At 39.8% G+C, this 22586-nt stretch overlaps 1 protein-coding gene across 1 annotated transcript; it reads left to right on the top strand.

The window, feature by feature from the left end:
• The first annotated feature begins 7112 nt into the window (after nucleotides 1-7112).
• smug1 (single-strand-selective monofunctional uracil-DNA glycosylase 1) lies at nucleotides 7113-10405 on the top strand. Its single transcript, XM_047025085.1, has 3 exons — nucleotides 7113-7171; nucleotides 7434-7740; nucleotides 7877-10405. The coding sequence occupies exons 1-3, from the start codon at nucleotides 7149-7151 to the stop codon at nucleotides 8405-8407; spliced, it is 861 nt and encodes a 286-aa protein (XP_046881041.1). The 5' UTR covers nucleotides 7113-7148; the 3' UTR covers nucleotides 8408-10405.
• The last annotated feature ends 12181 nt before the right edge of the window (nucleotides 10406-22586 follow it).

Raw genomic sequence — 22586 nt, 5'->3', positions numbered from 1 at the left:
GGTGCAAATCCGTGGTGTTTTTTTGTGACATTACATGATCTGTATATACCACATGAGGGCAACCTTGAGCAAGGAATGAAGCACTACCAGTGCTTTGGCACTGCCACCGTCTGATGGAGGATTACTTTACACTGTATGAGTGCTAATCTTTTCCAAGTTCACAAGTAATTATGCCAAACCACAGACCTATACAGAATACTTAGCTGATACTGCTGTGGTATGTCAACAGAAGTTAGCAAGGGCTTAATTGTCACAGCAAACTTAAAATGATCAAACACCCACTCTGTAACCTGAAGACCTTAGTCTAAACACAATCTCTTGTCCAAGTCATAAACCCTTGTAAAGTCTTATTTTATTCATGTGAGTGTAGTCCTGTATCAGAGTATGTTCATGTGTGTCTTACTATGTGTGTGTGGGTGTCTACATGTGTGTCACTTTGTGCGTTTCTGTATGTGGTGGGTGTGGATAAACACTTGTACTAACTGGTCCTCTCCAGCCTCACACAGAAATAAAGAGGAATGAGGCTCATGGTGGAGAAGTCCTCAAGCCTCTTGCTGTGTTTCATGCCAGGTTTCATCTCAATTCAGTTTCACTAAACAGTTTCACTTTAAATCTCAGTAATTTTCGAACAACAGACCTGGGGTCTGGTTTCCATTACTGAATTATCCATGTATAGGCTGTACACAACAATTTGTATTTAAACAGTTGATGCATTTTTGTGTGGATAAAATGCATATATAATCACCTCACACTGAAGTGGGAAACAGCCACTACACACAACTGTATCATTGACCTGTTCTACCTTTTGAAGTAAACTAAGCTCTACCTTTGACTTCAGGGTGAAATATAGAGCACAAACCTGTTACATGTTAGTTTAAGAGATAGTGGTGAGTGTAAATTACTTTCCGGGATCTGTGCAGCCTTATTTATGAGCCTCACTGTCAGGTGTTTATGTATTGGAGCGAGATCTGCAGCTTAAACCACTTACTCCTCAATAAATCACTATAACTTCACAACCAAGTTCTGAGTGTGTGTGGATGCATGTGTATATTTTAGTGTGTTTATATCCATGTCTCTTAAGCATGTTCAACTATTTATGTCTGTGTGTGTACTTACAGCAACATATTAATACCAGCAGGTGCTTCTTTGATTCATCATTCAACATGTCTGTGTATGTTTTCTTTGTTGGGATTTAGAACTGGAAAATTTCAAGAATGTAACGTGTGGATGTGGGCTAAAAGTACATTTAATGTACACAGAATTTTATTTCTGAATACATTTTGTCAAATGGACTCTGTTGTGCACGTTTTAAGAACACACTGCTGGACAAGCACTTAGCCATACAAGGAGTTAACAGAGAATTCCTGGGGAGCTGCGGCAGTGCAGCATGGGATCCCATCTGGCACACACAAGCCTAAGGATAGGAATGAAGTGCACAATTTTGATATCCTTCACAGAGGACAATCCAACTGTCTTCTCTGGTCTCAGGGTATAGCTCTCCAACTGTCAGATTTATGATCCAGTTCTGACCAGTGCATGTTGTGTGTATGTGTAGGAGAAAGACCACATTTACAACATGAAGACTACATGTTAGCCGTGTTATATACTGTATGGCCCAGGTCTGGACTGGGACTGAAAAACGGTCCGGGTCTTTGAAACGCAGACCGGCCCACGACCGTGTATTAATATTATTTATATATATTTTTGCATTATGCCACGGCCGTTTGACCGGCTGTTCGGGAAATCTCCCGACTCTCCTGATGGCCAGTCCGACCCTAGTATGGCCCCATTGTGTATAATGATGTCAGTGTTTATTGGTGTGCATATGTTAATGAAAGAATATTCAGTATTGCAGATAAAACAATCAGTCAGGAATATTCCACGTGATCTATTCACTATGTTTTGTGTTGATATGGAGGGAGTAAGTGAATGAACAGGGTGGTATAAATAATGTTTGGATGTCTCAACTTTGGCCCAGGATTAAAGCACATCGAATGGTATGATAGGTCAGTGATGTTTGTAAGCTTGAAGCAGTGGGCAACAGACCAAAAAGTGTGTAGCAGCTCTACAATCACCATCCTACTATCCCCGATGCACCCTTTTGTCTGTCCCTCTGTCTGCAGCATCTGCAACCCTGACGAGTCACTTTGAGACAGCAGCTGCACCTAAATTGGATGCCATAGAGACAATGCAGCCAGTTTATGTGTGAATCTCTGTCTTGGATTTGATGTAGGGTATGGTATACACAATGCCTCAAGAGTCAGTTTAAATTAACTTTGAGTCACATTTTACTGTCTACAATAATTTGAGACGCAATACCTTTACATTCAATTAATCTGGGTAAGGCTTTGCAGAACAGAGAACAAATCAATTCATATTGAATGGGATCTTACACCATTAGGAGAGGACTGGTTAAAAGCAGTGTCATCTTTCTTCTATCATCAATATTTAGGACATGGGTATCTACTGATTGTAGAGTAATTAGATAAAAAAAGTTTTTTTCCAACTATCCGAAATGTAGAAATTCACAAGTGACACAGTCAGAGAATTAGATGGAATGGAAAAGGGTAGGACGAAAAACAGTCACCTGCGTGCAGGTAGATATCTCTTATGTTATCAGTATACCATATATCAAGGCAAAATAAACAAATATACAAACTAACCAAAAAATACAAAATAGGACACAACTCTACAGAGCTGGCTGACCCATCCAGCTTTTAGTCATTTGGAATGTTTGGTGGAATGGTGTTCGAAATAAAAAATGCTGTTTCAATTTTGTCCACCAGATGTCAGCTAAAATGCTCTATGAAAATTGAATCTGTTGAGAATTTCTGGATATTTGTGGCAGTTGTTATTTTGATCTTGAGGGGGTCAAAGAAAGGCGAAAATAGAATAAAAGGATGATAAGAATGAAAATGGCTTTGCCCCATTGAGACCTAAACAAGGCCCTGCATAGACATCCATGAAGAACACAGCAGGCAGCAAGTAGGCATAACCAGAAGATGCTCTGTATGAACAACACGTTCATGATCTGCAATAATGATGCACTGAAATAAAGAGTCTTAGTGATATAATGCATTGTTACAGTCAACAGACTCTCAAGCTTCTTGTTCCATCAGAAATACATTCTTTTGTCACAGATGCTGGTTGCCATTTTTGTGCCAGATTGCTGCCCACCTAGTCTGCCACGGATGTGGAAGTCGAGATGAGATGTTGCATTATCTGACTGTGAGAAGCAGGAGCTGATCACTTGGTCATGACAGGCAGGGCGAGGCAATTGAACAACAATTGTCATCAGCTAGGAAGGAGCTGCAGGGTGGTAGCTGCAAACACATCTGTTTTGCATCCCTTCCTGCTGTAGTTGTCCGTCTGCACTCCATTACTGCGTCTCCTTGCGCTTTGTACTGATGATACACACAGCGTCTTCACTGTCTTGTTCTTGCATAGGGCAACATGACCTCCCAGTTGTGCACAAGGATGACATCACACTCCCAATTAAATCAAACCAACAACAATAATATGTAAAATAAAATATATGTACTGCATTCCATGGTAACATACGTCCAGAAACACAAACAAGCACACACACACGCACGCACACACACACACACACACACACACACACACACACACACACACACACACACACACACACACACACACACACACACACACACGTACCCACAGACACACGTGCACACTGTACATGCTGAGTGGTGGTATGTCAGACTGCAGTGGCTTGCGGCTCTGTCAGCTTTGCTGATGGATGCTCTCTTACTGCTTCCCCTGGATTATCAGAGGAGTTCACCGGGAGGGGAAGGTAATATATCAGAGGAAAAGAAGAGAGGGAGGGAAACACTGGGAGGGAGGGAGGGAGGGAGAGAGCGGGCGAAAGGAGGAGAGACAGGCTGTGAGAGATGATTAGGTAAGAGGTAAAGAACAGAGTGAGTTACAGAATAAGGAGGGGGTAAACGCAAAGAGAAAAAAAGACAGGGATGGGGTGAAAGTAAGGAAAGCGATAAGAGGAAATATTAAAAGAAGATGAGAAAGCATGAGAGTGAGGTAGAGGGATTTGGAAGGAAGTTAGTGGTGAACAAGACAGATAAAGAGAGAACAGAGATATGGAAGGCTAAATAAAGATGGAGGACTAAAAATAATAATTCAGCTTTGCACTCCAACCCTCCAGATGAAATAAAGAGTTTGTGGTATAGGAGCCTAGCCGAGTGACAGTGTAATCCCAGAACAGAGCAGAATCTTCATCAGATATAACATGGCCCACATCCTGTACTCACTGTACCAGGCACCCAGGGGTTTGCCTTCATTTGGCCTGTTCTGGCATTATCCCATCAGTCCACACAGATGCTCTAACGCACATTTCTGCATTAAAATACTCTTATCTATAAAGACTTTGTACAGGATATGATAACGTAGAAGCAGGAAGAAGTTCTGCTAACCCATATCTTGACTTCGGGAGGAATAAACAGTGAGACCATCATCCCATTACTTTGATAAAACACAGGTCATATACGTTTTTGCATGTTGAGTAAATAGTTGTGCTCAGACAATTAGACATTTCCTCTAATAAAATACTCAAACATATTCAATTCATTGAGGTCATTGTGATGTTGGTACAAACGTTTTTTGGTACAAAAGTGGATAATAAAACAATTTGAATCCTAATTCAAGCAAAAACTAAGTAATCTTTCAGAGCTCATCTCATTAGACTCATCAGGTAGCATTAAGTGGGATATTTGAAAAAGGTAAGAGTATTGATTAGGTATTTTTATGGATTATGTGTTTGTACATGTCTGAGGTTAGGGACCAGGGCGTTTTTAGGAGGACGGAGTTGGATGATGATGACCCTCCATCTAGCCTGCAGCCTCAATCCAGAGTCAATGTCTGTGTCTCTTTTTCTAAGCAAAGTAGGGGTTAACACTGCAGGGCTTTACATTTACATACTTGCATATAAGAATATAGAGAGGAGCAGAGTAAAGATAAAATGTAACAAATATATCTAAATATATCTACAAAAAAAAAATCGCAGAGCATCATGCAGTCATGGTTGGAATACTTTGGTGACTACCATAGACAGCCTCATAGTGAATCATTCGACATAGCCATTACATTCTAGAACTATAAAGTGTATTGTGATGGGTGGATTCTGAATTTCTATAAAAAGAATATTCTGCTTGTTCTCAACATGTTTAGAGGTCTTGACCCAGAATTGCATGTATGTTTCCATAGGTGGGTTGATTTGTGTCAAAGAGATGGTCGGACTAACCTTCTGGACGTTACAGAGCTCTGCTACATTTATATCCTAACCGTTCATTTTGTGCCTCTTCAGTTAAACTGGAAATGGCAATTTTTCTTGGGGCAGAGAGCTGGTCTGAATACACAATGGTGTAATTTGTGTAGGCACTGCAAAGACTTTCACACTTAATTAGTGTAGTTATGTCAGTTAATAATTTATGAATGCCCTTTGATTTTGTCATCCAATCTAAAACAGCCCTCTTTATAAAACAAGACAGCTGATACAGGGCCATGGCTGTTTAGGATTCAGAAATAAAAATAAAAAGTGCTGCTTTACACACATTAGTGCATGGTTATTAGCACAACCCTCATTCATCCCCAAATGTCTACAAGGAGAAGACTGTGAACTAGTACGTAGACCTCAGTAGAGTGTCGACTTTGTTTGGTTGACCACTAGAGGGTACTCCAGTAATTTACTGCCATTTCTCCACTATGGCTTTTTAAATAGACACCCCTTGCATATTTATCGGTGCATTTTTTTATTATTGCAAATATACATGCACACACACACTTTCACACTTGTGAAATACATAGGCTACTCTCTCTCTCTGTCTCTCTCTCTCAATATCTCTAGAATTAAAGTTTAGAATAGCACAATTATTAAATGAATGAAGTGTCTGTCTACAATCGTATTCTTCTTTGTTTAAGCCCTATTCTACAACAACAATTTGATTGATAGATGAAAGAAAAATAGCAGATACAGAACTTCATTTTTAATCACGATCCCAATTTTTTTTTGCTGGATGATAATTGGATTCTGTTCAGTCCCGATTTCCATCTTTGTGGGCACATCCTCCCATTTCTCTCTTTCCCTCTCCCTCCCCTGCATCCTGTGCGGACTACTCATCACTCTCTGTCATCCATACGCTCCCAGACGTCAACCTTCGACCCAAGACAGGTTCAGCGGCAGGTCAAGCTTCGGGGGAAGCATGTTTGTGTGAATATGTGTTAGAGGATTGTAGGCACTCTCCCTTTTGCGGACACAACTGCTTCTCCCATGGCAACCACACCACACTGACTAAATGGGAAGCTGGAGCCCCGGTCTCAAATGTAACACTTGTCCTCTCTTTAAATCACTCCTTCAGTCTCTTCTGAAGTTGAGGTTTGAGGGATATATGTAGCCCTGTACTGAATCAAACAAACATACACACATTGGAAACACACAATAGCATATGAGAAAAAATCTATTGTAAATCATAAACAGAACATTTATGTATACTACTAGGTCAATTACATCCATAAATTATTTCAATACAATTATTTACAATAATAACATGTATTAGAAGTTTCCACAGATATTTTTCCTAATTTGTCTATTAGGGACAAATTATTCTTTCTATACAAAAAAATGTACATACTCAAAGTAGGAAAGCTGTTTTAAAACAAAGAAAATCTTTAAACATGGCCCAAATCACATACATATTGCTTATCAGACGACAATGGAGTAAATATATTTGACCTTTGACTTGCTCAACAACTCAAAGGACAGGACACAACTCTGATTTATGATAACCAATTACCCATTAAGCACATCAAAGGTTAGTGATGGTGTTAGTCTGTCATTATGAACAGGGTCAAAGCTTCGCTAATGCTAGTTCTGTAGCTTCGAGGTCATACAAAGGACAAGAAGAGTGAAATAGAAACTGAGAAAGGTTGAATGTGGTTCCGCTAGCAAACAGGTCACCAAAATGCTTTTGTGTCTCCTGAGCTTCGTGTCGACTTCAGAGATAGATGGCGCTCTCTACATAAAACAGGCAATGCGGGATTTAGACGTCTACAATTCCTACTCCCAGAATGCCTTTCGCTGGCGTCTTTGTTGCCGGAAGACGTCCACAAGAATGAACAAGAATGAAATCTCAAGGTAAATGATTTAACATTAGCTTTTTGTTGAATACACTTGACGAGCTTTGAAATCTGACACGTATGCATCATCAGTACTATGGTTGAATATAGCTCGGATAGATAACGTTAGTTGGATAGCATATGGCACCCAGCACACAATTTGAAAAGCCACAGTATGTTGCTTTTGGAATACTCGACAAAGCAAATTAGTTTGCACAACTAGTAAGCCAGCGTTTGTCCAAATAAACCACCAGAATAATTCACTTTGTTCTTCTCTTAAGGGTTAGTGAGATGGATGCAGGGGGACAGGGAGTGCATAAAGAGGAAGGCGATGTTCGCTTGCTGTTGCCTCCCACTGTGTCGGATAGTAACATTGCAATAGTCGCATCACGGTTTCTGCAAGTGGAGTTGGAACTAAACGCCCACCTTCGACGGTTGTCATTCAGTGATCCAGTGCGCTACATCTACAACCCGCTAGAGTATGCCTGGGACACGCATCGCTGTTACGTGGAAAAATACTGTGGTGGGGGGCAGAGTGTTCTTTTTTTGGGGATGAACCCCGGACCTTTCGGAATGGCTCAAACAGGGGTGAGAATTTGGTTATTGGCCGTCCTTAAAATAAAATGTACTTGTGCATTCCAATATGAATGTAAATTATCTGCTATACAGCTTGATAAGCAAAAGTTATTATATACTATGTCTTCTACTTCGTTTCTGTTCTCAGGTCCCCTTTGGAGAGGTGAACTCTGTGCGCGATTGGCTGAAGATCACAGGGAAGGTGGGACATCCCCCCGATGAGCATCCAAAGCGACAAATCACAGGGCTGTCCTGTACTCAAAGAGAAGTAAGCGGTGCTCGCTTTTGGGGCTTCTTCAGAAAACTGTGCAGGGAGCCAGCGGTGTTCTTCCGCCACTGCTTTGTACATAACTTGTGCCCTCTGATCTTCATGAGTGCCTCTGGCAAGAACCTGACTCCTCCTGAGCTGTCTGTTGGAGAGCGTGACACTCTCCTGGCACTGTGTGACACTGCCCTGTCCCAAGCAGTGGAGGTGCTAGGCATTTCTATGGTGATTGGGGTAGGCAGAGTAGCAGAGCAGAGGGCCCGCAGAGCCCTCTCTGCAGCAGGTATGCAGGTGCGCGTGGAGGGTGTCATGCACCCGTCCCCCAGGAACCCGCTGGCCAATAAAGGATGGGAGGCAGTAGCCCAGGCTAAGCTGGCTGAACTAGGTGTCCTATCACTGCTGAGTAACACATAACCTCTGGTCAATCAGCCTCCTTGAGAAATGACCCATGTCATTTATCTGCAATGGATGGTGTACTCACTCATCTTACAGCTTGAGACTTGGATGTACTCTATTTGTCTTTTATCTTCAATGACTTTGAATTATTTTACCATTGCTGGTCAGACAATATGACACCATCACTTCTAAATGGACAGTATTATTATGTTGGCAAACAATGTCAAGCCATTTACTACATCATAATTGAAAGGCTCTTGGGAAATGAAAGCATACTTTACACCGCTTTGTTGTGTGTATCCCATTAGGAACTGTAATGTGTAGAGATACTGTATACATTCTTTACACTGGGCAAGCAGATTTAAATTAATGTAACTGTGCTGCTGTGTATGATACCTGAGATTACACTTATCTTGTTGGCATTATTGCAACAGCCCATTTGTTTACCAGGCCTCTACCTACTTAATGTACTAATGAGAGAACCTGAAATCATCTGTCATATGGTATCGCTCCCATGTAGTAGTGGATAGTACCTGACCTTGGCATCTAAGTATTTTATGCTTAAGGATGTTTTGTCCCTGACCCATCTGCTGAGGTGTCTTTGTTTCCTCTTTGCAAGACCCACACATTTTGCTTGGCACCCAACCACTACCACTCAGCAGATTATTTGTGCTACCATAGCACCCTCTTTTAAGTTAGGATACCCGCTCACCAAGTATGCTTTTCAGTCATTACCCCGAAACCATCTTGCATCTCTGTTTGTGTTTCACTAAGTGGGAAATATTAACAATGTTTTTTCTTTTTTTTCTTCAGGATCACAGCACTAATTGTATTGCTTGCATTATACAGTACATGTTATTCTTTCCAATCAGTACTGAATAAATGTGCATTGGTCCCATTCTAACATTTATAATTATACTGTATGTGTGTCCAAAGTACACTGAGGTAACAACAGAACAAGGAAACAGATATTAGTATATTTTATTCAGTCACTTTCGAATGACGAACATTGAGTGTTTTTAATCGAGATTTGAACATCTATGCACCCATTCTATGAAGGCAGATCCAGGCATTGAGCACCGCAGCACTGGCTGTTTGTCTTGGTCCTGGATGGTGAATAAATCCTTCACCCCATCTCCCATGGTAGGGTGCAGGTGTGAGAGGAGGCAGAAGATCTTACCTTTTTGTTGGAGGAAGACTTGACTGGCAAGGTGCAGAATGACCTCTAACACAAAAATACACACTAAACTCTCATTTCACTGTGACTCTTCGCCTTTGTTTGTACACCCTCCCTACTCGTTCTCTACCTCACACATATACACATACACACACTGAAATGCACCACTACAGAGCTGAGAGAACAGCTGCAGCTCCCTAATGACTCCCATCCCTCTCTGTTCGTTGTCGCATTATTAATTAGCACAATGAGCCTTGCCACTGAGACACTGGATTAGAGTCCTGCAGTATAACACATACACACAAACACAAGTCCACACACAGCAGTCCCTAGTGTGCTGTAGTATCAGCCCTGACAGACGGTCTGGGTGAGGTTCAGCTAATGGCCTGTCTCTCCCACAAGGCCAAGCTATGCTGCTAAACAAAAAGATAAAAAACTTGAGGGTTTGTTCTAAAGATGCAGTGGCACATTATTTCCTGTAGATGTTTTAAATGAGAATATACATGGAATGCATAATCATATGATATTATCTATTCTCTTAAAATACATGATTTTAAGCTTATATTTATTCATGGCTTAGGTAATCAGCTTCTACTCTCAATGTCGGACCTGACTTTTTTCAACATTCTATTTGTAGCTTGCTTGTTGTTTATCAAATAAAAGGAATTGATTCATTCTGTGAGCATGCCTATATATCCTTCTTTGTGTATATAATATTCTTAGCTGAAGACAATGGTCTAGGGTCGCTCTTACTTGACAGTGTGACCTCCTGGTGACCCCACGGCCATGTGCAAAAGGACCAAGAGGGAGCTGCCGCGCCACAGTTAGCCTGTCAGAGCCATCGATACTGTGATAAATGGAGGTAGTGGTTATTAAACCAGAATTAGAGCAAGAGAGGGAGGAAGGGGGTGATAAATGAAGGGGTGAGGGGCTCTGTAAGAGAAGATGATAGGGGGTTGCGGTGGTAGAGAAGGGAGTGCATTTCTGTGGGTGTGTGTGGGGGGGGGGGGGGGTATGGCTCAACATCGCTCTTTATTATTCTCCAGAGCTGCCCATCATACAAGGAGAGCGAGGGCACAAGAGGGCACACCTAACTGATAAACTCTACACAGTCCCCTCAACTTGAGAAGGGGTTGCAGAGGGAAGGAAAGGGAGAGGCTGTGAGAGGGCTGAAACCAGATATATGAGAAGCCAACGTCCCCAGTAAAGCTCAAGTTCTGCATCTGTCTACTGGGTCATCTACCCAATTTCCTTATACCTGTAATGTAATGCTATTTCCACCATGTTGTGAAGACATTTACATTTATGTATTTAGCAAATGCTTTTATCCAAGCGATTTCCAAAAGAGAGCTTTACAAAAGTGCATAGGTCACTGATCATAACAACGAGATAGCCCCAAACATTGTGGGTAGCCAAAACATGAATCATACATTGTGAAAACTAAATAAGTCCCAAAGGGAAGAGCCATAAGAGCATGTAGTTGAACAAGTTACAGTTAAACAATTTAACAACATGAACCTCAAAAAGTGCAAGAGTGTACCTGTGGGGAAAAAAGCAAGCAACAAAAATATATTACACCGCAAGTACAAAAGTTTTATGTCAGTTACAACTAACCAGCAAGAGCAACAAGTCTCTCAATAAGAGTCATTGTGATCCTGGAGGAAACATCAGGTCCAGCCAATCATCCTAAGTACTGAGTCTTGAGCCTTTTCTTGAAGCTAGGGAGACAGTCAGTGTCTCTGATGGAGGTGGGGAGTTGATTCCACCATTGGGGGGCCAGACAGGAGAAGAGCTTGTATTGGGAAGAGCTTGTGTTGTGAAAACTGGATGAATTTCTTTTTTTGCTTTAAGCTTTGTGTACATGAAATCGTATACCAAATATTACGCGCAAAACTGAATTGGATACTTTCTTGTCAGATTAATGTTCTCATTAGCAATTAATTTAATTAAAATGATATTGTATAAATGTAATTCTCTTAAGTGTTTTGCTTATCATAAAACATTTTATAAGTCTAGTGTGACTTTTTCTTCAATTTTTCTTCAGTAGTTATTTTTTCTTCGTGGTCACAAAGCTCTATCAATCTTGAAGAGCTCTTCAACCGCAGGACGGTGCACACGCCATCCACAGATCATTCATAGAAACCAAGAATATTAGGTGCATCAGCAGAGGAAAGGAACAGAGATGGTTCACTGTGTGGTTACCACACATGTTCATGCACAGAGTTGTATAAGATGTATTTATTATGCCATTGCTGTTTGTAGTGTGTATCAAATAAATACAAAGCTAGACAGATGAATTGTCTCTTCTCTCCACTGCACTGTCCTAATCACTACCCATATCTGCTACCCTCTTCATGACACTCCGTTTTATTAGTGGTTTATTTATTGATGTTGTAGTTAATGTCTTTGCTAATTTCTTCCCGAGTTTGTCTTAATTATGCCTCTGTGGTCATTAGATGCAGTGAGAGAGCACTATGCTGTTTCAAACAGAGACCTCATTCTGCTTCTCACTCACTATCTATGGCCATTTTAGGACTATCAACCCAAACACAAACAATACAGCTTTAGTGAGTGTGGATGTTGTACCTAATGTCACATTGTGATTGTTTGTTTGGGTTCGTAAAAGTCTCTGTGTATATATGTGTGTTCAGCCTGTAAAGGTGTAAACATTCCATTCAGATAAGTATTTATTGACTAAACTAAGCATGATCAAAAGGAAAGAGACTTGTTTATGGTAACGGATGTATTAGAGACAGCATTGCTGTCTTGACTTCAGACACTATGTGGTTTCAGTTTTTCATTGGTGTGTACTGCTCTTTGTACCTCAGAGACTGAGTGAAGCAACACTGACAAATTATCTCTCTGAGTTTACTGATGGTATTTCTGAAGTAGTGTGTTTTCTTTTATTCATTTGTCCTGAGTGATGAGCTGTCTCCCTGATAGAACCCCTATAAATGGCTGCCCTACTATGTTATACTTTTGATTAGGTTGACGGATGAGAAATGGTTGAGGTAAGGAGGAGACAGTGAACCAATTTTTTAAATGGCCATTGTTAAATTGTGTTTTCTTATAGAACACACGCAAAAGGTCTGTGGCAATCAGATGTGTTTTGGCTTTTTCAATTATGTCCAGTAAAAAATAAATATATGGTGATAAGAAAGGGGAGGATATCCCATTTAAATTGGGTGGATGAATGACAAGATACTTATCCTGATTCTTAAGCTAAAATGTGATAACATTGTGCACTACGTTATATCTTATCGTGTGTTCTGCTTGCTAAAGTTGTGCCTATTGCCTGCGTCAAGTGAAGGATGAATTGCCGCAATCAGTTGCATGGAAAATATAGTCTATAGGAAACAAAACCTAGAGCTTTGTTTCGGCAAGATAAATATTGCAATATTGTGAGACAAAAAGCCGAAATTAAGGCCAACAAAAATCCGCCAGTCATACTCTTTCATTAGTTCATATGAAGACAAAAATATAGCATATGTTGTGATACGCAGCAAATACGCACAATTTAGGTCTACTAGACCTATAAATCATATGCTTTTAAATGAGGGAAAGTATAGGCTTAAATGTGAATCACTGTTGCTTCTGGGCACAGAAGTCTTTGAAAAAATATAGGGGCTATACAAATTTAACATTTTGAATGTCAAAAAAAGTCACAAAATCACAAAACCACTATGGCTTTAGAAGTGCCATTCTTGTTTTTGACTCATAGGTAGGCTATACTTTGCAGGAAAAATAGGGTTATGTTTGCAAAAAAGGGACCCTTATATAATTTGCCAATATCAACAACAAACTGAGCCTTTTGGTCCGTTATTCAGGTTTCAGAATTTACCACAATTTCTTCGACGAGAAAAACAGCAGCCAAATTTTGCGGCTATGACATGAGGCTTAATATTTTCATAAGCTCACAATATATAACATATGACCATGCATGCACATATATACATATGCACAATGACTTTAAGGAAATAGCGGACCAACAGATTCAAAGTATCTTCTCGCAGTTCCGATGCACGGCTTCATTCATTTTCATTTGGCCTGAAAATGAAATATCCCGTCAGTCAAGATTGAGGATAAACCGCGCCAAAGCTCTGTTACTGTGGCTTTATTTCAGCAGCCTTATGAAGGTCATAATATTAAAATGACTGATGTAGTCCTATAAGTTGATGTTATAAAGTGCCCCCCTTAAACGATTAATAAAAGGTTTATATTTTGGATCAATGAACTAATGTAACAAGACGGTCATTACTCCTCTACCTCGGCAACATTGATTATTCTGAACCAAAACCAGTGTCTCAAATCGTAGGCCTACTCTACCTTTTAACCAGCCGAACTAGCCGTTATAGTCTATAAAGCCTTATCCAAACTCAATTCAATCCATAAACTGATGTGCCTGCTTTCCCTTAACAATAACCTCAAAAATGTGAGAGGCTAGGGATGCAAGCAATATTGTCGCTGAAAGTAAAAACAATAATCATAACATAACCGCAGGAACAATATAGGCTATTGAGATTATGCTACTATTAGGCACTAGTAGTCTTTTTTTTACACTTTTATGTTGTGAATGAGTGCATGGGCTTTGTGTGCATGTGTAGGCTAGCTGTTCACACATTTCAGTTCATTTCAGAGTTCAAATGAAGGGCAGGCTGCAATTCATATGTCATGGGATGGCATCCTCATAAGTCATTTAATTTACCGCATTACATAGGTAGGCATAGACACCAATTAGGAGTTAACAAGTGAATTTGGATAATGTTTATAATTAGTGTTAGCCTACATCTTGATGACCAGGTCAACGTTGTCCCATGGGAGGCTGAGGTCAAGAGGTCGAAGTTGAACCAGGGAGCAAGTATGCCTACCATCAGGCTCTTTGGGACACACTTAGCCCAGAAACTGGACGAAAAATGAAACTAAACAATATTTCTGTGGTAGCTATAGGTTCAAAAGACAATTTTTTGAGATGCCAAGACATTCGAAACGTATATGTTTTGTGTAACGTAATACATTCAACTATGATTTATGTAGGTCCATCTCTTTTGTGAATCAATTTCGGTTTAGCGAACTAAAAGTCTGGTAAAACAAGGGTTCTGTCAGGAAAGACTTATTTTTAAATAATATGCATCTCGAGATCTCTCTCTCATCATCATGACCTCTATTGGCCCCCATGCCACACCACTTGAAGGTGCAATAACCTAGCCCTAACCCTATCCTTTAACTAAGCCGTACAATTAGGCATTTTTGTTTGTTGGGAAACTGCATAGGCCTATAGACCTGTTTTTAAAAATATTTTTAGAACACGGTCAGTCAAGGCTGAGTAGATTCTCTACATACAATTAACATTTAGTAAAATTCAACCATGCTATGGATTGCAAAGTTTTTAAAACAAGCGATATCCTATAAATCAACTGTAAATTGTTGCTTCCAATTATGCTCCCAACGTCTTTGTAGGCCTACCTGAACATCGCCGGTCTGTTTCCTTAGTCCGTCATCCGTATGTAACAATCAAGCCGTCTGTAATTTGATCCTAAGTCTTGCACTGACGTCGCTCTTGGAATGGCATTGCAATGGTAAACACTCACTGCAGTTTTAGAGGATAGACAGGATCGACGAAGTCAAACGTGTAGAAGTGCATCAGTATCAGCAAGAGAGTCAGGCTATTCTGCAATATACCTTCTCAAACACCTATTGTCTGAATTTAGGTTAATGTGATGTGTGGAGCATTGATCCAAATTGGACGCGAGTGTTGCATGATACCAAAACATTTCGAACGGTAAGAAAAAACCTTGTTAACTTGTTGCACAATGACAATTATTGATTCATATGTCCTAATAACAGTATTCCGAGTTTTGAGGGTCATTTTCATTAAAACGTGGTTTTATCTTCAAATCGAACCAATCAGTAAATAGTTTTAAGACAAGGTCCTCTACAAATTAGTTTAGTCTAGTTACCATAGCCGGGAAAAAGAAATAATACATTTGCTAAAAGTGATAAATGCTATATTTAGTATAGTACTCAAACAAATTAAAGAAACAGCTATCAGAACTCATACGGTAAGTTGCTTGCATTTAATATGAAAATCACACGTTTAACACTTTTCCTATTATAGGTTTTTGGCTGATTCAAATGTCTCTTTTTCAGTAATCATTGACCGCTGACTCTACTATGGGGAACATCTAAGCATAGAGGAGTTGATGAGGCAGTATTTGAAAATAATTCGTAAACGTTTTTAATTAAGTACATCTAAGGAAATCCGTATACACAGTTAAAATGACACGCTTTGAATGTTCCCTTGGTTGGATATTTGACTGCAACAGAATATGTAATTTAGATAATTTCATACTTCAGTAATTCATACCACTGGCTAACACTTGGCATTTTGCCATTTACTTTAGTGTTAATGCAGATACCATGCATCTTTCCCAGCTCAGGGATGGCATGTGTTAGCTATACACATAGTATCAGGCCGTAAACAGAGGTGGCATTCTATTGGCACCTGAGTGTAATAGCTCTTTCGCCTTCCCTCTACCCCTTTATAGATACTGATAGGCTATGCAACACTACAGGTGTTAAAAGATAAAAACAAATATATATCTTCTCATATATTCGTATTCACTTTCAATTCACTCACATTTCATGTTGTATTTAACATCAACTGATAGTTGTTAATACTGCTCACTGCTACTTAAACAAACTCAGCAGCATACTTCAAATGCTGTTGAGAGACATGTAATTAGTTGATATGAAGACAGCTGAAGACAAATACATTGCAAATAGAGATAAAAATCATGATGAACAGGACAGGGTTCCCATCTCTGATCACAACGAGATTGCAGTGATTCATGACTAATTGCCATAACCCTTGGTTATGAGTTTCCGTCAATTATAGTTTTTTACAGGGTTCAATTTTAAAGATGAAAAATAATCCAGACAATATGACAACTCTGTCTTTATCCAACAAGTCTGATGTTGTGTTGACCACGGCCTCCAGGCAGTGAAATACATGTATTTATTTGTCTCTGTGTGGGATTATCCTTTTCATGTCTTGAGCAAACAATTCAGAGAGCCCTCACAAATTGTACATTGTGCACTTGGCTCCAGATTTGGAGTACCTTTTGGACTTTGTGGAGTTTCACAAAGAATGGATCCATCAGTTATGGATCTATTCAACAGAAATATTTAAATGTGGTTGTGTTGATTTTCTGTATAGTTGGTTTCAAACAGCTCATTTGCCTCTTTGTATTGCCAAGATGAAAACTGATAGTCAATAAATAAGATAAAAATTGACTCATGTGTTTGGATCATTATTGTTGAATACAATTTCCCATTACCATTAGTTTCACCAAGATCATCCTTATCATGAGACCTATTCCTCTCAATTTTGCCATCATCTGATAAGGTCTGTTTGCATTGCGTTTCAGGAGGCCATTTCAGGGATATTTGATATACATTTGCAAATGATCAGCAATATGCACTGCATGGGTACAACACTGAGGCACATCTTTGGTCCCAGCTGGGCGGGCTAATGGAATCCTAGAGGCTGCGATCAATAGCTCACTCCTCACATTTGCATGATAAGCAGATCTGTCTCAGTGACAGCTCTTGGGTTCGTTCAGGGTTCACCTGCCTCCCTGCTCCTGTTTCTCCCGCCTGGAGCTCAATAAATAAATCTCCGTAGCTTTTTCAGTTTACCATCTGAATTTTAATTCACTCACAGTCGATAGCGGCACTGCCTCACAGAGGAAATAGTGTTTGTTTGTAATCGTTTGCATCTGGAGCAGCAGGGGGAAAATGTGTCCTTCCTTCGTTGTCCTTTCCAATTGTGTTTAATTAACTGAGCGCTGCATCACTTGAAAGCAGAATGGTATCTCACAAAGCTCTACATACGCACACACGCATGTATGCACACACACATACCCATATACAGTTACATCTTTTAAGGTTATTATATTCTTCAAATATTAGTCAAACTCATTCAGTTCATTTAAATTAATGATACAATTGATTACTATTCAATATGAAATGGGTTCATAAATAATTCCCACTGACTGTACAATTGAAAATCGACTGGTGTGTGTGCCTGTGTGTATACGTGTATTTCCATCTTGTCCCTCAAATGTTGTCTGTAAAAGATGTTCTGAAATCGAATCAGTTTAGAGGTTATCCTTTCCAGTGTGGAGTGACATCAGGACAAGCAAGTATTCGACAGGCTGAAAAATCTTCAAACTGACCACAGATTAGCAGATCCAGTCCCCTGTAAATTCTTTCAGAGGTTTGAGTTACCATTTGTTTACATAACATTTAAATCTCCAAGATGCTGTCCTATGACCTGACAAACCTTGACGCATATAGCATTGCGGATCAAATGTTTTCCCTCAGAAAACTACAACCTTCATTTGTAGCATAACTGCTGAGTTAATGACAAACTAAATAACAATCACCTAGGTGTTTCAAAATGGACTAAGATCATGCAAGGAGGTCATGGTCATCATGTCATGAGCATCACTTTAGGATGCTTCTCTGTGTAGTCCGTTAGCTCCTTATCACCCTGACAAGGCCCTTGAAGATTATGCAGGACCTCACAGTCTCCTGTTTGACCCCAGAGCAGCACCAGGCGTCATTACTTGTTCATCTCTCGACCCTGGGAACTCTAGGGAGGACGAACAGATGACAGATGACTATTACAACTGGTAGAACGTACACCACTAAAGTTGAGCGAGTGCTTGTTCCGCGTGTGAAGATGATGATTGGTTTAAATCTGAGCCTTCATTACACCAATACATACCCCTTAGTATGCCTTTCAATATGTGCAAGTTTGAGGAGTGCCAAGAAGTGGGGAGGTCAAGAGGAAAAAGTGGCATTATTATGCCAGTGTTTTAACATGGTTCCAGGCCAATTTCCAATAATCATACATCTGTATAAGTAGTAACTTTGGAAAGACATTCCGCGGCATTATAAATGATAAATGCCAGAATTAAATAGAAAACCTTAAGCAAAAGCCAAATCTGATTCTTCCTTGAATACAGAACAACTGACCACTTTTACACCCTTGACATCTTGAGAAAACAAAGGTTTGACGACAAAGCTGTTACGTCAAAGAATGTGTACAAGTGAACTGGGCCTGCCCAGAAACGCCCTGAATCTTGCAAGTACAACAGAAATCAGAAGAGTCTCTCTTTCACTCTCCATAGTAAAAAGGGACATAAAAGTTAGGATTCACTTGACACAAATTGACCCTGAATGCCTCCATCACAAGGGATTTGTAAACAACCTGAGGAACACAGAGGTTGACCTCTTAGAACAATTAGCAATATAACATAAAATGAATGCAGGTGATAAAGTTAATATTCATTTTTAAATATGCACATATTTGACTTTGAATGTCATCATGTTTGTAAAAAGTTTTTTACATGTTATTATTCCAAGAATTTGTTACTATTGCAGTTATTATTATTGAGTGTGCTCACGCGTTCGGCAAGCACAACCATTGTTCTCTCACATATATATTATTATTGTTTTTTATTATTTTTGCCCCCTTACGGATCAGTCAATATTTGGATTACATAGACAACGCCTTGTCAAAATATTTGTCTTGGTCTTGATTGCGTTGCTTATATTTTAATTTACGTTCCGTTGCATGGTTTAGGATGTTACAACGTTTTTGTGGCAAAAAGTTCCTTTCGTCAACGAAGGGTACTCGGTGCTAGCCTACGTCACCACGTCAGCACACGTTAGCAACGATGCATGGATACAACGTGCATAGATGTGCTGTTGCACAGCGAGTATTGTGACGTGGTGTACTAGCAGCACATGTACATTTAAGAAAATCAAGACTTGCTTGTACTATAAGTAATGTCACATTAAATAATGTATTTAAACTCTAGCTTGTGTGGTGCGTCGCTGTCTTCAATGCCACAGCCTAAACTTTGTGTCAAAAGAAACATTCTCATTTCTGGCGCTTTCAAACAATCCCCTCAGTGACGTTTGGCTAGTAACAGCAGCTAGCTTGCCCATAGTAAACTTCTTTTGAATGAGCCATTTCCCCTAAATTAATGTCAAACTTATTTAAGTTTTTGAGGCATATTTTCAGTTAGCAGACGGTACTGTTCGCGATTCCATCTGAAATACTGCCGGTGACAACGTTGCTAAGGGGGTTTCAAAGGGGGTTTGCTTGTTTGAAAGGGGGTTCTTAATAAATTATGCAGTAGACTTAATGCTTGAAAATATCACTAGAAGGGAAAAACTTAAGGGGACAGACCATAGACTTAAATATTAAGGGACGGACCCACCTGCAACCGACGCAAGCGAGCACTTCCTAACATTTCGCCAGAAATTGTACCCTCTCTAGTTGTCTTTATTTTTACAAATGTAAACGTATCATTATTTATACATGTTCAATATTATATGGCTTTGACAACAACGCTCAGTCATTCATGATAATAATGCATCATTAAATTAAATTGAGAAACAGAGAAATATCTTTCAAAGCTAATAGGTTGTTGTGATCCCACATTAGAAAATGAGTACAAAAGTGATCTATCCTTATACCTTCACTACTTAAGTTACTGATATTATAATAATACTTGTTTAGATAACTGTCCCTTGAGTGACATCTAGATGTCCCTTTAGACATGATGTGGCCCATATTTGCCTGGGGTGCTATTATCTCAACAGTAATTGGCATAAATCCCCTGCCTAACAGGAGTGCTGTTGAATCCATGGATTGTGATAACGTACTGCTTGAATATGACAGTAACAGTTGTAAGCAATACAGGAAGTCTTTTTCCTGGATTTATGGGCCCTATGAGTTGAGTTATTATGACCCATCTACCCCACTAAATCCTCAATTCACACACCGTTGTTATGAAGCAGACAAATAAATAAATGTCATGAAAGTGACAAAGAGACAAAGATATTCAACATTCCCCAGTGAACAGGTATACACTTATGGAGACGGATCAAGACTACTTAGGGTAAACAGAAAAAAGTTTGTTTCTGCATGGAGAACAGTGAGTGTCAGTGGGGATCCTGGGGCTTGTTGATGAGGACAGCTGCATGCGCGAATAAACTATTCTTGTGCCTTGAGGTTTTGGTCCTGATGGACTACAGCCTGCTGCCAGAGGGGAGGGACCAAAGAGGTTATGTCCAAGGAGGGATGGGTTGACCGCAATCTGCCTGCCTCCGGGCCCTGGAAGCGTGCAAGTCCTGGAGGGATAGCAGGTTGCAGCCGATCACCCTCTCCACAGAGCAAATGATATAGTGCAGTTTGCACTTGTCCTTGGCAGTGGCAGCAACGTCGACTGGGGAGTCACACACGGTGATTGAGGTGGGTGGGGCTAGATAATTGTTGAAGTCCACAATCAACTCTACTGTCTTGACAGCATTGAGCTCCAAGTTCATTTGAATGCAACAGGACACCAGATGGTCAACCTCCCACCTGTAGGCAAACTCATCCACACCAGAGATGATGGATGGTGGAGGATGAGCTTGACTGACTGACTGGAAGTGCAGCTGTTTGTACACATGGAGAAGAGTAAGGGGGTGAGGACACATCCCTGAGGGGAACCGGTGCAGAGAGATGATTCAACGGCGTCATGTTCTGCTTCCTGTCAAACAGGAAATTGGGTTTCCACCTCCAGGTGGAGTCAGATATGTGCAGCTAGGAAAGCTTGTCCTGCTGCAGAGCTGGGATGATTGTGTTGAAAGCAAAGCTGAAATCCACAAACAGTATCCTGGTGTAGGTTCTTGCAGTTCAGGTGCTAGAGGACACCAGAACACCCATGAATTTCAAATGTAACTATATATACAGAAATCTGCTTGTGGTTGAAGATCATTCAAAGCAAACAGCTCTTGCTTATAAACAGTATTCATGTAATATTCGCAATCCTCTTTAACGGGCTTGAGTCATATGACAGTTTGGGTACTGTAGCAAATAATGATAGCTCTCACTCCAAGAGTCATGCTGTTACCTAACCACACATATAATAATTTCTATAATGATGTAGAATGATATTCTGTTTCTGAAATTACTGTACTGTTAATACGAACATTACAGTTTTTAATGTAAATTAAGACCCTTGCGCTATGCAATGAAGCTGGACCTGCGATTCTGAGTGAAAGCATCGTCAGACTAACAAGAACAAACAGTCATAAATCAGCAAACAGAGGAAACACTTGTTTGTCAAGTGTCATTGGGAGATTCCTGTTGCATTCCCCTATACATTTTATACTGATTTAATAGTATTGGGGGTAAGAACCTTGTGTTACAGAAATGTTCCCACATTTACATAACTACAATATGAATTGGATTAGATTAAATGATAGTTATTTATCAATAACTTCATTTTGATATTTTGACCTAACAAAATAATACAGAGCATTAAACAATTAATTTGTGTCTCCCTGGTTTAACCTTTTAAACATTTAAAAGGTATTATGTTTGATCTAATAATATTCATAATCATTTCATTTGAGGTTGTGTACAGTTACAAAGCTGTAAATGGCATTCTTAAAAAGCCAAAACCAGCAACATAAATGTATTGCTAGATTCTGCGCAGTGTTTAAGATTTTTCTTTATCAACAAAGTATATTCTGAACCAATTATAGGTTTCTTTATTTGCAATTCTAACTCATTAAATGTGTGGAAAGGGTTTTTCCTTGTATTGTGTTGTACTTTATAGATTGAGCATCATTAATTGTCTTTATGTATTTCTTACTCCACATCGTACTCTCCCATGACTAAGATTAATAGTTAAATGACAGTAATAACAGAATTAGAATGGTGGAGCGTGATGTGTAGAGTGCACAGTTGGCATTTGCTACTGTCACAAACAGGGGCCATCGGCAGGCCAACTCCACCATTAAGCCTGAAGCTCTGACTGTTTAGGTGATGGATGATAATGCAGTGGGGTATGTACAATAACAGCATCCTATACAGCCTACCCCTAGAGAGAGAAACCATGAGAGAGAGAGAGAGACAGAGAGGGAGACAGAGAGATAAATAATGTGTAAAAT

Source organism: Hypomesus transpacificus, chromosome 9 (genome assembly GCF_021917145.1).
Source record: "Hypomesus transpacificus isolate Combined female chromosome 9, fHypTra1, whole genome shotgun sequence".
Taxonomy (NCBI): Eukaryota; Metazoa; Chordata; class Actinopteri; order Osmeriformes; family Osmeridae; genus Hypomesus; species Hypomesus transpacificus.
Note: the sequence above shows the minus strand (reverse complement) of the source record. Positions and strands in the feature narration are given on the sequence as shown.